Source organism: Streptopelia decaocto, assembly GCF_964273445.1.
Source record: "Streptopelia decaocto genome assembly, chromosome: 5".
Lineage (NCBI taxonomy): Eukaryota > Metazoa > Chordata > Aves > Columbiformes > Columbidae > Streptopelia > Streptopelia decaocto.
The window spans coordinates 27,241,698-27,256,665 of NC_138659.1; the positions used below are offsets into that span (position 1 = coordinate 27,241,698).

A 14,968-nucleotide genomic window follows, 5' to 3' on the forward strand; every position below is an offset into this window, starting at 1 on the left:
CAAGAGTTACTTCTGCCAGACCTTTCAATGGGTTTTGCTTCTCTGCTCAGCAAACATATTAAAAAAATTAAATGCTACCTTCTTGGAATCCAGTATAATATGAAGCTGCTAACAAGGCAGCAAGTGGCAGATTTCTGCTAAGTTCTCTTTCTCAGTAACTAATAATTGGTTTCCTTGTGTTAAACCCCAACATTGCATAATTGATTCTTTCCATTTTACTTAATCCCTATTACACAATTTATCTATATCTCATTTCGAGAACGGCATGATTTCCAAGTAAAGTTATGTTTTGTTTTTCATAGGAAACAAGGAGAAAGTGTACAAGTGTGATAAAAAACAAGTCTGATTTTGCATGTTCAGAAATCAGATCTAACTGCTGTAAGTAAGAGATAAGCAAGATATTCCAACCCTGACTGGAACGGGTTAAATTTAGCTTTTAGATGCAAAAAGTAGCTCCTATGAAAAAAACACCCCAAACACTACTGTTTTGAAATAAATGCCATTCAAATTAAATAGTGAGTTTAAAATATTAAATCTCTTTTGAATAGCAGACCTCCAGAGACAAAATAAAAATTTTACTCAAATCATCTCCTTTGTGTGAAGCGTATATATATCCCTAAAAGGCCTCGGTCCTGGAATTACCTTGACAATCAAAGCAAGCGAGGGTTCTGCTGTGACATTGTGACGCGTTCAGCGGCAGGGCTGGCCGAGCCTTTACCGCCCGTCTCACCCTGTGCCATTGGGTACTGGGGGTGGCGGCAGCAGCACCACCAGTTGAAGCTGCTCGGTGACACTGGATCAGACCAGGGCCTCTGAGAGCCCGGCTTTGCTCACACTGAAGCTCAAGCTCAGGGCAAGTCAGTCATGGCTTCTTGTACATCAAATGGTATCTGGTCATGGTAAATTCTTCAACAGCTTGTGTCTGAGCTTTTATTAACAATACTTTTTTTCCAAACACAATTACTTAAGAAAACTAGCCAAACAATGTTGTGTTAAAGCCTTCTGAAATTAAGGCAGATCAATGAAGACATAACAATGCTACACACAAAACTACTGCTATATCAACATCTATTAAACTTTTTTTTTTTCCCCTCATATCCTGATGAACCAAGACTGGATAACAAAGGGACACACGATATGGTCTTATTTCCAAGTCAAATGAAAATGAAAAATTATAGGCAGCCTGCATATTGCTTGATTTCAGAAATCTGTATGCTTTCTATAGTGTACAAAGTGATAGAAATGTGTTCTCTCTCAACCATCTCCTATGTTATGATCAAATAATAGAAGTTACCAATATAACACTACAATATTTCTAATAGAATACATAAATATATAACTATATGCTAAGTTGAGTAGAAAAAGTGTGTATTTCATAAAGGAACTTCAGATTTCTGATTATAGACAAAATAATCTACTTTTCAATAGAAGACTGACACCTGGACACAGACATCTTTAATCCTGTGAATCTTTTACTGCAAGTTCACTACTATCATTAAAAATGTTGAGCTTTTGCTTTTACCAGATAATTTCATAGCTATCGCTTTCCAATTTTAACTGAGGTAGCAATGAGTTTTGGTGTTTGTTTTTGTTTGGTTGTTGTTTGCTTTTTTTTTTTTTTAAAAAGAATCTTCAGACTATTTTTATGGCAGCTTTCTGCAGTAAGATGGCATTTCCTAAATGGCTTCAGTGACAAGGCCTGAGCCGTTCACCAAAAAGGGTTCAAAGAAAAAACAGTTGCAAATGTGACATTTGCTGGTGGGCTCTGGTGCAGCGGGGTGATGCTCATCACACCTCGTGTTCCACCAATGCTCCCTGCAGATGCCTCCAGCCACCCTGAGGTAACGGCGAGGTAAAGCTCCACGCAGGTGGGAATGGTCTGGGCTCTATTTCAGTCGTGCTATGTTGGAATGTCTTTTTAATTTAATTGGGTATTTTTTTTTAAATAAAAGCTAGAAACTACTGTTACAGGAGAATGCTGAAGGTGCAAAAAAATTGAGCTTTTCCAAGTAAAAAAATAATGTCAGAATTGACACTGAAAGCTAAGTTTTAGTTTCTTCTTGTCTGACCATTATAAAGCAGTATTTAGCTAAATGACACATTATTCAAGGTCCAGGACCTCAAATCACATGTAAAGAATACTCTAACTGCAACTCAGGGAAAACGGTCACTGTCACAGTTCCATTATATAACATTACTCAGGAATGTAATAATGCTTAAGTGCAAGAACCCACACTGAGGCAACACCGACTTTCATTTTCTCAGTTGCTGATTATTAAAGTTCTCATTGCCAGATTAATATTTTCTTAATATTATTTTTATTATAGAGTAGCAATACGTAGTGCCTTACAAAGTCAGAAGAGCTCTTCTGTTGACAACCTTAAATTCTACTGAGCTAATTAATGTACTTCTGAAGAACTTGTCAAAACCACTAAAATCTGACTGTATTGATAGATTTCTTAAAAATACTTATTCTGGAATTCTATTTTATTTAAAATTTAAACTTTAACAAATGACATTGCTTACTTAATCCAAGAGTAATAAACTGTTAAAATCAGGCTGGAGTAACAACACAGATTCAGACTACTGCACGTAAATTTTCAACATAGAAAGTGTCTGTTGTGTGACAGCTGTTCTGAGAGAGATGATTGTTCTTCCTATGCAGCCACTATAGATGCAACAGGATTATTACATTATTACGCACACAAAATGTAATATTCAGATGTCACTTAGAGCCTCTTTAGCCTGCTATTAATGTCAGTGCCCACTGTAAGAATTTTACACAATGCCAACAACTAAATCTGCTGGCTAAAAAAGAAAGCCAACTCTTTAAAGTATCACCAGTATTCAAGTATGATTAGTAAAAGCACATAAGTGCAAAGTTTAGCCAGTTACCAGATCTTTGTCTACATAAAAATATTTAGTAAACAAAAAAAACATTGCAAGCTACACCAACCTTCTGTTTGTCCAGTATCTTCATAGCATAATACTGTTCTGTGGCTTTATGTTTCACCATCATAACTCTCCCAAATGATCCTGTTCCAAGGGTTTTTTGCCTCTCAAAATCATCTAGGCCAGCGGTATTCTACGAGTACAAGGATATGATATTATTTACAATTTAATACCCAAAGACAATTTTAACTGTATGGATTGAATTAATTTATGAAAGAATATTGAGTAAAATTACATTTATCAAAGACAACTACAGCCAATTATAGTGTTGTTATAATTTCATGCCTGTCAATTTTTAATAAGAGATTTTACGTTTCACTCATTAAAGCAGAAAAAGACTTAACTGAATTGTATCAACACTTCTATAATTTGTCCATACTGATAAGACATGCTTAGTAAGAAACATTTAGCAGTAAACAGATCATGAATTTAACATACAGGTAAATAACCCCTATATGTTTCACAAACAAAAATATTAGAACACACAAAAAATCCAAGCTCTAGAGACAGTTCTACACGAGAGTTGTCCGGAGAGCCTACCACTGAGTAAATTTTCCTCAGATATTAATTACCATAGCATTTCAAATGCTGCTTTAAAAACAAAAAAGACTTTTCCCAAATAACCCAAACCCCCAAGTTCACTTTTTAAGATATTTCCCTCTAACAAGCTCTTTAGCCTGCCCCCAAGCCCCATGCAGTAGGACTTAATACTATCAATTCCCCTTAATACCATTGGAAAATTATTAACAGGGTAAGTTACAGATGTGCCGATACTTAATGTTATAAAAAGCCAGATAAAATATGCCAATAGATTTTGACTCTTGTCATATTGATGGTGAACAACATCATCAGCGAGAGAAAGCTCTTGTTCAGTATGAGTATTTCATCAGCTCAGAGCTCGACAAGACCCGAGAGACTTTGCTGATGACCTTCAATGACAAAACTGACATTAGAAATGGAAACTTCTTTAAAAATTGCCTTAAACTGTTTTCTGCACTGCTCATAACACACTGACGACATTATAAAAAAATAACAAAAAAAAAGCAACAGAAAAATTATTGAATGTTTAAACAACTGATACCTGAGGGGGACTCTCCCATTTTCTTAAAAAGTCTTCTTTGGCTTTGGCTAAGAACTCTTTCACTGAAAGCACAAAAAAGTACATTTTCATTAACGTAATTCATCATGGATGCAATGGAGAAGATTTGTTAACAAAATATGTACACTTCATTATCAACTTCTTTCTTCAACTCATAATATGCTATTTTCACCAGGTATGAAAGCAAGTACCAATGCCTCTAGAGCTGCTACAATATCTCCAGGTGACCTCTAAGCTTTCTGGAGTAACTACATCATTCTACACAAATTACTTAAACTACATCAGCTCTAATAACTCACAATACTGTATATGCAAGCAGGCTTTAAGGTGATGTAAGACATTCTTAATTCAACTGGGAAAAAAACCCTGACATTTATAAATAGCCATTCCACATCTGTTTTTGTTAAATAAAAGTTACATCTTTCAACTGATCGAGCGTAATGTCAATCGTATTGCTTTTTTCCCCCATCACCTTTATTTAAAGGCTGTTTGCAAGCTCATGTACCAAATGGACAGCATTACTGCAAGCACAGACAAAGCACATGGCTACAACGACACTGCACATCAGGCATGCCCACAGTCAGAGAATAGATATTTTAAATATTCATTTTCTATTGAAATTGAAGGAATGTGTAATAGCAAAATTCTGGATGACTGTTTAAAATGTGCACCAACATATTTTGTTCAGATCATCTATCAGCTGTTCTGTTTTTTGAATATCAATTATCAGCCAGATCAATGGAGATTACTTAACGCAGAGTCATAAACGGGAGGTGTTTCAGACATTGCTGTGGTTCCAAAAGAGTCACAGAATCAAGAAGAAAATATCATACTGTTTTTGTGTTCTCTGAATCATTTCACATAATATAATGTTATTAACAGTGGATTTTCTGTACTACGATGTTCTGCCACAAGCAATTTCTAAAAATACTCAGCGTGCGCCAAGATTATTCTGGTCAGTATCTAGGAACGTACATTTTAACAACTGTATTTTACCTTCTGATGGCCATTAAAATATCATGTTTATAAGGGGTTGTAAACAACCATCTGACGAAACAGAACTCTTTTTGTACTTTTCAGAGAATACTAGTGTCTGCACAGGGAACTTTTCAAAATTCTCTTATCGCTCTTCCGTTACTGCTACAGTTACAGCAACAGTAACAACAAAGGCAGCCCAGGAAAAGACTGGTCATGAATTTTCTTGTTTGCCTTTTTGCCCCTTCACAAGTGCATTATGGGACTCAACTATCACAAAACTCACGGGAGGTTTATGGGTCCCACTGTCGCTGGCTCTGCTGGAGCAGCAGTCTGGCAGACCTCAAGGTCTTAAAGTTGATTAAAGCGTGATATCCGCTCAGTAATTTTAAATAAGCAATACCAAAGAGGAGGAACACACTTATTACCCTAAACTTATGGTTAAGTACAGTAAGAACAACATAGTTCATATCAAATAAACTATTTGATATTGACATTAAAACTCACTAAGAGTTAAAAATATTTTAGTGGGTAATCAGTAAAATGTTTGACATATTTTCGCCACACTGGATTAATATTTCCATTGTTTTTAAATTGTTGGGGTTACTCATGTAATGACTTTAAATTACTATAATTTGAAAAAGAGAACAGGATTTCCTGTGGCATGAAATAATTTTTCAATACAAAAAAGGGAAGCTAATGATGTCCAAATTTATACCTGATGATCCTTATTCCATGAGGAGAATAGAGATGACCTGATGAAATGATAACTACTAATAAAAGCTTTTTAAACATCAATTTATGTCAAAGTAGTACTAACATTATTTTCTCTCAATGACCTAGGATGATCATTAAGAGTACCAAGAAGCTGAGTCTTCAAACTGAACCAGCTATAGCTTAAAACGAACATTAACTTTAGCAGTATGTACCACAACCAAAACATGAAATAATTGGTCTCATTTTCTCATGTCATTTCAGTACATATGTCTTAAAATATTAATTTTTAAGAACAATGGAGATAACATGAGAGATATTTAAGTTTTTCCATATTTTGCACTGAAATACAATTATTACTTACAAAAATATACAATGATATTTACATGTGGTCATCTTTGTTTCTCGTCTACTCATGAAATAAATGCTGTTTATGGAAAAAAATGTGATTCAGTTGGAAATATTCAAATTGTGGAAGAATGCAAAAAAAAAATCTCTCATTTCAATAAGCCACAATCTCTCCTTCAACAAAACTTATTCTACTTTGCTTTTGCTCTCTTTTCTTGGAAAGCAGCATTGAACATGTAATTGCAAAATAAAGCTACCTAATGGCACTCATTTATGTTAAAATCACTATCTTTTAAAAGCTATTTCATATTCTGTAGTGTGTTTTACTAGACTTACATTTTTTCCTAATGGGAAAGTGGGTCAAATTGTTCCTGGTTCTCATTTTCAGAGGTCACCTGGGCTCCTGCACTACAACACAATTCAGCAGGTGATTTCAAACAGAATTTAGGCAAATTCAGCGCATACACTTCAGTCACTTCTGAAAAGAGAACTCTCAATTTGAAACAGGATTAAGTACTTTTGAAAATTACATCTTGATCACAAAACGTTAGGTCTTGCTACAGGAGAACATATTTCGTTCCTACTTTTTCAAGCGCAGTATCAAAATTTACACCAACTGGATAGTAGTGGCCATTGGGATTGTTGTGATGATGCAAACAAATAGGTTGACTAGATGACTTGGAAGGTTTCCTCAGGTGCACATTTTTAGCCACTTTACATTGCTACGATGTGACTCTTGTTTGCTTTTCTAGTTTTTAAACTGTTCCTAGCATCTGTGACTTTGGGCACTAATGAAGGAATGAGCATACCAAAAGTCTCTATAGGTTCCCCAAGGGTTGCAGGAACATTCACCCACACAGATGAGATGATGAAGAGAGGAAAGAAAGAGAAGAAAAAAGTTTTATGCATTTCCACAACACATAGAAAACACAAATACATTCCACCCTTTCCCCTCCCCACTGAAGAAGAGCCCCTGTAATAAACCAGCCCTTTCCCACACAGACAGAATGACTCATGCTAAATCACAGAATGCTTGAGCAAAGAAAAGACAAAAAAACCCAAAGGCAGCTAAATTCAGTACGAAAAAAAGATGATGCGTCACAGAAATAAGCACAGCTTACAAAACTTCAGGAGATCAAGTTGGCACCTTTAACAATTAATTTATTCCAAGACACACACATCCAAGGAACTGCTGCTAACAAGTGTATCTATCTTCATTGCAGCGTGCTGGATCACAATAAAACCTGTAATCGGGTGATCTTCCCACTACTTGGCACTTTGTTCCAAAAGACAGCAAGTGTGAATTGCATGGCATGTGGTGGATAGCATAGAAATGGCAAGCAGTCTCCAAAAAAAATTCACAATCAAATTTCAGTCTCGTTACCCAACAACAGCAACAAAACTCTTTGTAAAGTCTCAACTTCAGAGCTGAAGTTGCTGTATCCAACTGGAATGCACACGGGAATCCTGTATGGTGGCCATACAAGTATGATTTAATTTTATAAGACTGTTGAAAAACAGAGCCCAGGAAAGAGACATTGATATACAGTTTCCCATAAGCACTGAAGAGCAAGGATCGCTCATATATGGCTGAGCAAAGGGAAGATGAGGATGCAGGGATGTATGCAAAGACCAGCAGACAGCTCCTGTTCGGACTGGTGTCACTGGTACAGCAGAAGTTGGAGCAAAGGAGGCTGAAACAAAAGGAAGAAAAGCTGCTGCACAAGAGAAAGGTGCTGGAAGGAGAGGATGAATCCCAGGTGACAGCACTGGCACAATGAGGGACACAGCAACAGCCAAAACAACTGGAAGCATCAGAAAGGACACCAGCTAGAACTGGGGAGGATGCACAAGTAGTCCAGAGATTAGGTTAAGCACAAACACACAGCATAAGCCTCGCTCTTTGTGACCAGCAAGAGCAACAGCTGGCAGGAGAAGCAAGTTTTATGCAATGCAAACACCCAAAGCATTTAGTCAGAAATCTGGGGAGATTCAGAAATAGCAGTAAGAAATGGGGTAACAGCCAAGGAGTTAAAACTGAAAGAACTGAAGCAGTTTTGTAACTTGTGCCTGCTTCAGCTCCAACTCTACTCAGCAGCAATGCTCCAGTGCACACACAGCTGACAGGGGAAGAGGGATCCCTGTGTATCAGAGCCAGCAGGAGGCCAGGCCCACGCAGAGCTGTGCCCACAGCCAGGGCAAGCGGGCTGCTGGAGAGACTGCTGTGGGAAGCAGGACTCGAGAGCAAGAGCTTCCAGGCAATACTGGCATACAAAGAGGCATTAATGAAAAACAAACCAAGAAATGCCAAACCAACCGACAAAACCCACAAAAAACCCAACCAAACAAAAGCATACATACACAGGTCCCCGCTTCCCTTAAAAAGAAAACACCACAAACCAACCAAAAATCACACAGCCATCAACAATATCAAATGAATAAACCCTACCACACAGAAAACCAAAAAGCCCCTGAGCCCACCCCAAAATAGCAGATTTATTATCTAACCGTATATTCACACTACGCACAATACGTTTATTGATTAACTTTTGTACAAAGAGTTAAACATAAACCAAATTATTAACAAATGGCATACCACTACTATAAAGTGTACGCTGGCCTAAAACCCAGTTGAAGAGTGAGTGAATCAGAGGAAAGCTCCAGAAAGAACCTCCAAGAGTTTCAGGACGTCTCTGCAGGGTGCAGTGCCAGCAGAGGGAAAGGCTCCATCTGGGGATGGTGCCGTCCTGAGGAGCTCCCGGCAGGTACTTTCTGCCTTTCTCCCACCTCCCACATGACTGTATTTGTTATTCTCAAGCGCATCTCCCATAAGAGCCAGCAATCCAGAATTTTTCTGGGAGGGGAAGAAAAACACCCCTCCCTCCCCCCCAAAAAGACACATACACAAAAAGAAAGCATTTGGATGGGATTCATGGCAAGAAAGCAAGAGCTAAACTGATTAAGACTAAACATTGGGCATCACTACAAACCCCCATCTGCTGTGCTAAATGCCAATCTCTGCTTGGTATTTAAAGTGCCCTTTATCAAAATACAATTCAATTTCTGTTCCAAAACTGTAATATAATCACTTGAAGTCTGGAATTAAATGAGTTATTTAATTAAATCTCGTATTTCATTTAATAAAAAAAAATACGTATGAAGATATTCTGGTAAATATATCTGTATATTTAATTTTTATAAAAACAATATTTATAGCCTTAAACGTTATTGAGATGTATATAAACGCGTCTGTGAATCCAGTGGTTATGGTAACCACATTTCAGAAGCAAGTGAGAAGCCAACGATTCAAGTTCTCAGTCCCACTCTCACACCATTAACCTCTTGCCTTAAATATCTTTACATTTCTCTTTCGATTAGCAGGAAAAACATCACAAGACTTTCAGCAAGATTCTTCTACCCTGGCAAGTCTTTGAAAACAAACACAACTAAGTGTTAATACACTCAAAGGAAGTAGCATGAGCACCAGTTAACGTTTTAATAGCTGGGAAACTCTTCAAAACAGAAACTAAAATAGTATCACTGAAACAGACCACCAACAAGAACAAAACGCTCTGTTTTGCACTATGTGAAAACAGTGGTGAAAAATGTCCAGTGTGATAGAGGCCTGGTCAAGGACAAGTCACCATTGTGGTGAGACACTTGCTGGCTCTTGTGAAAAACTGACCAGCGAGGATTGTGTCTTTTTTCTGCTCTAAGAGATGCAAAGCCAGAAAAATTAGATTAATAAACTGCATCAGTTTAATATCTTATTTATATTTTTTTTTACTTTGAGAGCAAAGTTTTGATCTTCCATTTCTGTTTAAACATTAATTATATTCAGTACTGCTGCTGCAGAGCAAGCTCACTTACACAGCTACAACAGCTAAGAACCTTCAGTTACAAAACAAAACACCATCAAAAAAACCCAACAACCTCAAACAAACAACACCACCCCAATAAACCAAAACACAGGGAGCAGTTCTGAAAGAGCTCATTTGCTGGAACGCAAAACCCGAACGTTCTTAGGAAATGAAGGATCACATAAGAATTATTAACTGCATAGAAGTTTGCTATTAAAATGGAAGTGCCATCAATTTATCTAACCGCACACTGTAAACACTTCAGAGGAATACTGGCAGGGATAGTAAGAAGTAGGGAAGAGCATGGAAGAACCATTGAGAAAAAGGGAGAGAAGTGGGATCAGCAGTAAATTAAGAGCCATTACAGCTGCCATGCCTGAGACTAGAAGACAGAAATAGAATTTGATTTTGGGGGGAGCACATTAGGGAATTAATTTACAATGTGCAGGAATTTTAAAATACACACCGTTCTCATCCACTACATTGCAAAATTTGGAATGCTGGCAAAATCTTATTTTAATCCTGTCCGTGATTTTGAAGTCTTGAGCCAGACAGTTTCTTGTCACTCTTATAAACACAAATTTGCAACAGTTAAGAGCTCTATAAAAAGCCCAACATTTCTTCCTTTTTTTGTTTTTAATTTTCAGTGCTACAGGCTATAACTTTAAGCTGTAAATTAAACAAAGCTGAAGTCTTACTTAATTTTCATGCTCTTTCCTTGGCTGGCTAGACAGCAACAGCCTGCATAAGAGATGTGACAGATTTAGACAAACCAACAGGAGCTGGGTTTTCAGCTATCAGGAATAATGCCTTTCTCTGTTGAATTTTGAGCAGCAGATACTCACTTACTGCATACAACTGCCACAGTCAGACTGACTTTCTTCTTCCTTCTATTTTTGAGACAACAATTCCCCCACCGCGCCCCTCTCCTTTAATTTTCAGGCTTTCCTCCTTGTTCTTTTTCTTAAATGAGAAAGTACTGGTCCAAACAGAGGCAGTGAACTCTGCTAATGCCAGAAGTACAACATAACTGAGACCACTCTTGGGAGACAGGACCAAACCCAACTAACACCAGGCCTGATATGCGAATCCCTGATATGTTGTTTATAACATAAATCAGGAAATGTATTCAGTCACAAACACAATCAGGTCTTGTAGTAGCTCTGCTTAGAGTTGTACATGCATATATGTCCCAATTCAATAATTTCCCACAAAAAAAAAGTTTTAAAACTCTGCTTGCTTAATCTAAAAGAGAACCCAGACCCAGTGCTCGTAAAAAAATTAATAATTAATATACTTCATTAAACAAAGTGACTTGTCCCTCAAGACACAGATGCTATGTTTTCAAGTTACACCAAAAGACTCTTCCTCTCTTCAAAATACCCTGAAACAGCCAACCAAAACCTATGAACCAAACTAGGATTTATTATTCAAACCCAAAATCATTGATCACATGCAAGAGTTCCTCAATGCAGACAAGCAGAATAGCTCCATCTGAACACCAAAGCACAGGACACGACCTGAGTGTCTTGCAGATTCCTGGTGGGTAAGAGCTGTTGTGTCCCTTCTGGTTTCTTGGCCCTCCAGGGTGGCACCTCTCTCTCTTGCCCAAGCTTTCCTTTCAAATTAAAGCATTGTTAGCAACCTTTTTTATGATTGGAGTTGATTTTTTTTTTGTCCCAGTTCTCTAAAATGACCAGTTAGAACTGGCACCCAGTTAGTTCTTGAATACGTTAAAACTAAGCTTTGGCCTAAGGAAAGGAGTCTCTCTCACACCTTCTTCCTGCCCTTTAAGCGCTCATTGAAGGGAATAATTCCAAACTGCCGGAGACAACACATTTGTAAATCTGTGTCTTCTCTTGCAACAATCCACGTGCTTTAAGGCTTACAAGTCCAAGAAATAGCAGCTTGGTTTGTTAGGCTGCAATCCAGTGTTCAGTATGGGCTGGTATAAATACAAAACACCCCAGTCCTGTCCTTCCACAGTCACTGCTGCTCTATCGTGACCTTCCTTGAAAGAGTAAAAGCATCTTTGTGGCTGACTGCCCAGCCAGGTCAGGGAATCAGGCCAGATTAAAAAGTAATGGAGAGAAGGCAGGCAAGGACAAGGGAAGCTAATTTTAATCCAAAACAGCTCCCAGTTCTTTTCATCACATAAATGTTTCTCCTGGGGAAGGGACAGGTGGGGTGGAAATGGGCAGATATGTGGGGTAGATAGAACTGCTCCTTTGCTGAAGGAAACCCAGTTTGTGCTAGTGTAACAGGACCACGAAAGTATTGGTACTGAAAAGGCTTCTGAGCAATAATTCTAATTTTAAGTTATTAATCTTCAATTATTCTATTAGATAAGTTAATTCTATTTACTTAAAATTTTAAATTAGTACTTATAAGTTTAATACAATTACTTTCAAAGGCAGTACTTAACACTCCCTACATATAAAATTAGTTCATACATAAAAGGTTATATGAAGTGTTAACACGTACAATCCTCAATTATCATACACTGATGTGCTTTGTGAGCAAATAGGAATTAAGCTTCATCTGTCCAGTACCACTCTCCATAATTGTAGCTGAGCTTTATCCAGCAAGTAATCTAAAATATTGCAACTACCACAGGATCTACAGTGTCAAAGAGCACTTTACAGTGTCAAACAGGTATTACTTTAGAAAGAAAATTGAAAACTCTGCTAAAATTGTGAAAACTCTAACACTTCTGTTTCTGCAATGCATCTACTTCCATGGTTACCATGTGGGAAAGAGAAAACGAAATACCAAACAAACAAAGCAAAACAAAAAAGAAAACAAAAAAAACCACCCCAAAACCAAAACCAACACCCTCCTCCTCTCCCCCCCCCAAAAAAAAGAAACACACTAAAAAACAACCAAACATTTTAAGAATGAGTTCCAAGACCAAATTTTCTATAGGGCATTACTACAACATGTCATGTAAATGTATCACATTCATGAGGAAAGTTTGTTAGCAAATTCTAATAATTAAATGCAAATATACATAATAATCAGATTTTCCTCTTTCAGTCAAAGCCACACACCAAACCAACTGGAGTTTTCCTGTAGTTAAGCCACCCAGCCCTCTGCACTGGAACATACCAGGTACCAACTTGCCTCTCCATATTACTACCTCACCTTCCCTCTTTGTGAAAGTCCAGCGACCAAAGAGGATAACATCTTACTGAGCAGCTATCCCGGAGAGCACGTTTCATGGTTAGATTATTAGGAACAGTTAAGCATAAATCTGCAGGTAGTTGATCTGATATGCACATTGCCTAATGAGCTCCCTGCAAGCAGGCAATGCCTCTCATAATATAAGATACCAGAGAGTGGTAGTCAATGGTGCGGAGTCTAGTTGGAGGCCAGTATCTAGTGGAGTGCCCCAGGGGTCAGTGCTGGGGCCAATATTATTCAATATATTCATTAACGACTTGGACGAGGGAATTGAGTGTACTATCAGCAAGTTTGCTGATGACACTAAGCTGGGAGGAGTGGCTGACACACCTGAGGGCTGTGCTGCCATCCAGCGGGACCTGGACAGGCTGGAGAGTTGGGCGGGGAATAACCTAATGAAATTTAACAAGGGCAAGTGTAGAGTCCTGCATCTGGGCAGGAACAACCCCAGGTTCCAGTATAGGTTGGGAGATTACATATTAGAGAGCAGTGTAGGGGAAAGGGACCTGGGGGTCCTGGTGGACAACAGGATGACCATGAGCCAGCACTGTGCCCTTGTGGCCAGGAAGGCCAATGGCATCCTGGGGTGTATTAGAAGGGGGGTGGTTAGTAGATCGAGAGAGGTCCTCCTTCCCCTCTACTCCACCCTGGTGAGACCACATCTGGAATATTGTGTCCAGTTCTGGGCCCCTCAGTTCAAGAAGGACAGGGAACTGCTGGAGAGGGTCCAGCGTAGGGCAACGAAGATGATTAAGGGAGTGGAGCACCTCCCTTATGAAGAAAGGCTGAGGGAGCTGGGTCTCTTTAGTTTGGAGAAGAGGAGACTAAGGGGGGACCTTATTAATGTTTATAAATATATAAAGGGTGAGTGCCATGGGGATGGAGCCAGGCTCTTCTCGGTGGCAAACAATGATAGGACAAGGGGTAATGGGATCAAGCTGGAACACAAGAGGTTCCACTTAAATTTGAGAAGAAACTTCTTCTCAGTGAGGGTGACAGAGCACTGGAACAGGCTGCCCAGGGAAGTGGTGGAGTCTCCTTCTCTGGAGACATTCAAAACCCGCCTGGACATGTTCCTGTGCGACCTCACCTAGGTGTTCCTGCTCCAGCAGGGGGATTGGACTAGATGATCTTTTGAGGTCCCTTCCAATCCCAAACATACTGTGATACTGTGATACAAATACCCTCTTCTCTAGGAGTAACCCAAGTTTTGCTAAATTAATTTCTTCTTCATACTGAAAACTAAAGAACTGCAGGGGCTGTTCATTGTACGGGTGCCCTTTACAAGTTACTGGAAAAGAGCAACTCTTGTGTTTATTGTTCTTTTTTCAAATATTTCATACAAGGTATCAAAATAATAGTAGATACACCGATCTTGGTTTAACTGCACTCATGTTTAAGTCCGCTTCTCACAAAGCTACTTTGTCCCAGCTCTTGCATTAGCAAAACCACTCCAATTCTCATAAATGTGCTGAAATCAGTAAGACACATCTTCACAGCTGTCAGGGTAAATCAGCAAAACAGCTCTTCATCTCTTCGCAAGATGTGAGCTTCTGACACATCGCTACACTGACATATCTCCTGCAGAACACGCTTTCAATATTTACAGGAAAGGGCTGTCTGCGGTAACCAGCCAAGCAGGAGAAGTTCATTTATAACCTTAAATAGCAGCGAGGTTGACTTCCTGAATAAGGAAGTCTTATGTAAATAAACACATTTCACAATTCAATGCATTGATTGAACAACAAGTTTTTGTTTGCCTCAGGATTGGGGTAAGCAAAAAGTAGGTAAGAGTGTTTACTGTATTCTGATAAAGAATGGGACTAGAGAGAAACTA

General features: G+C 38.5%; 1 protein-coding gene across 2 annotated transcripts in view; it reads right to left on the reverse strand.

The window, feature by feature from the left end:
- Window positions 1–14,968, reverse strand: part of PRKACB (protein kinase cAMP-activated catalytic subunit beta) — a 72,180-nt gene that overhangs the window by 14,330 nt on the left and 42,882 nt on the right. For both annotated transcript variants that reach the window (XM_082054355.1, XM_082054354.1), the window contains exons 2-3: window positions 4,034–4,095; window positions 2,957–3,085 (exon numbers count right to left, since the gene is read on the reverse strand). In XM_082054355.1, coding sequence (XP_081910481.1) covers window positions 2,957–3,085; window positions 4,034–4,095 — 191 coding nt within the window. The remainder of the gene's footprint in view (window positions 1–2,956; window positions 3,086–4,033; window positions 4,096–14,968) is intronic.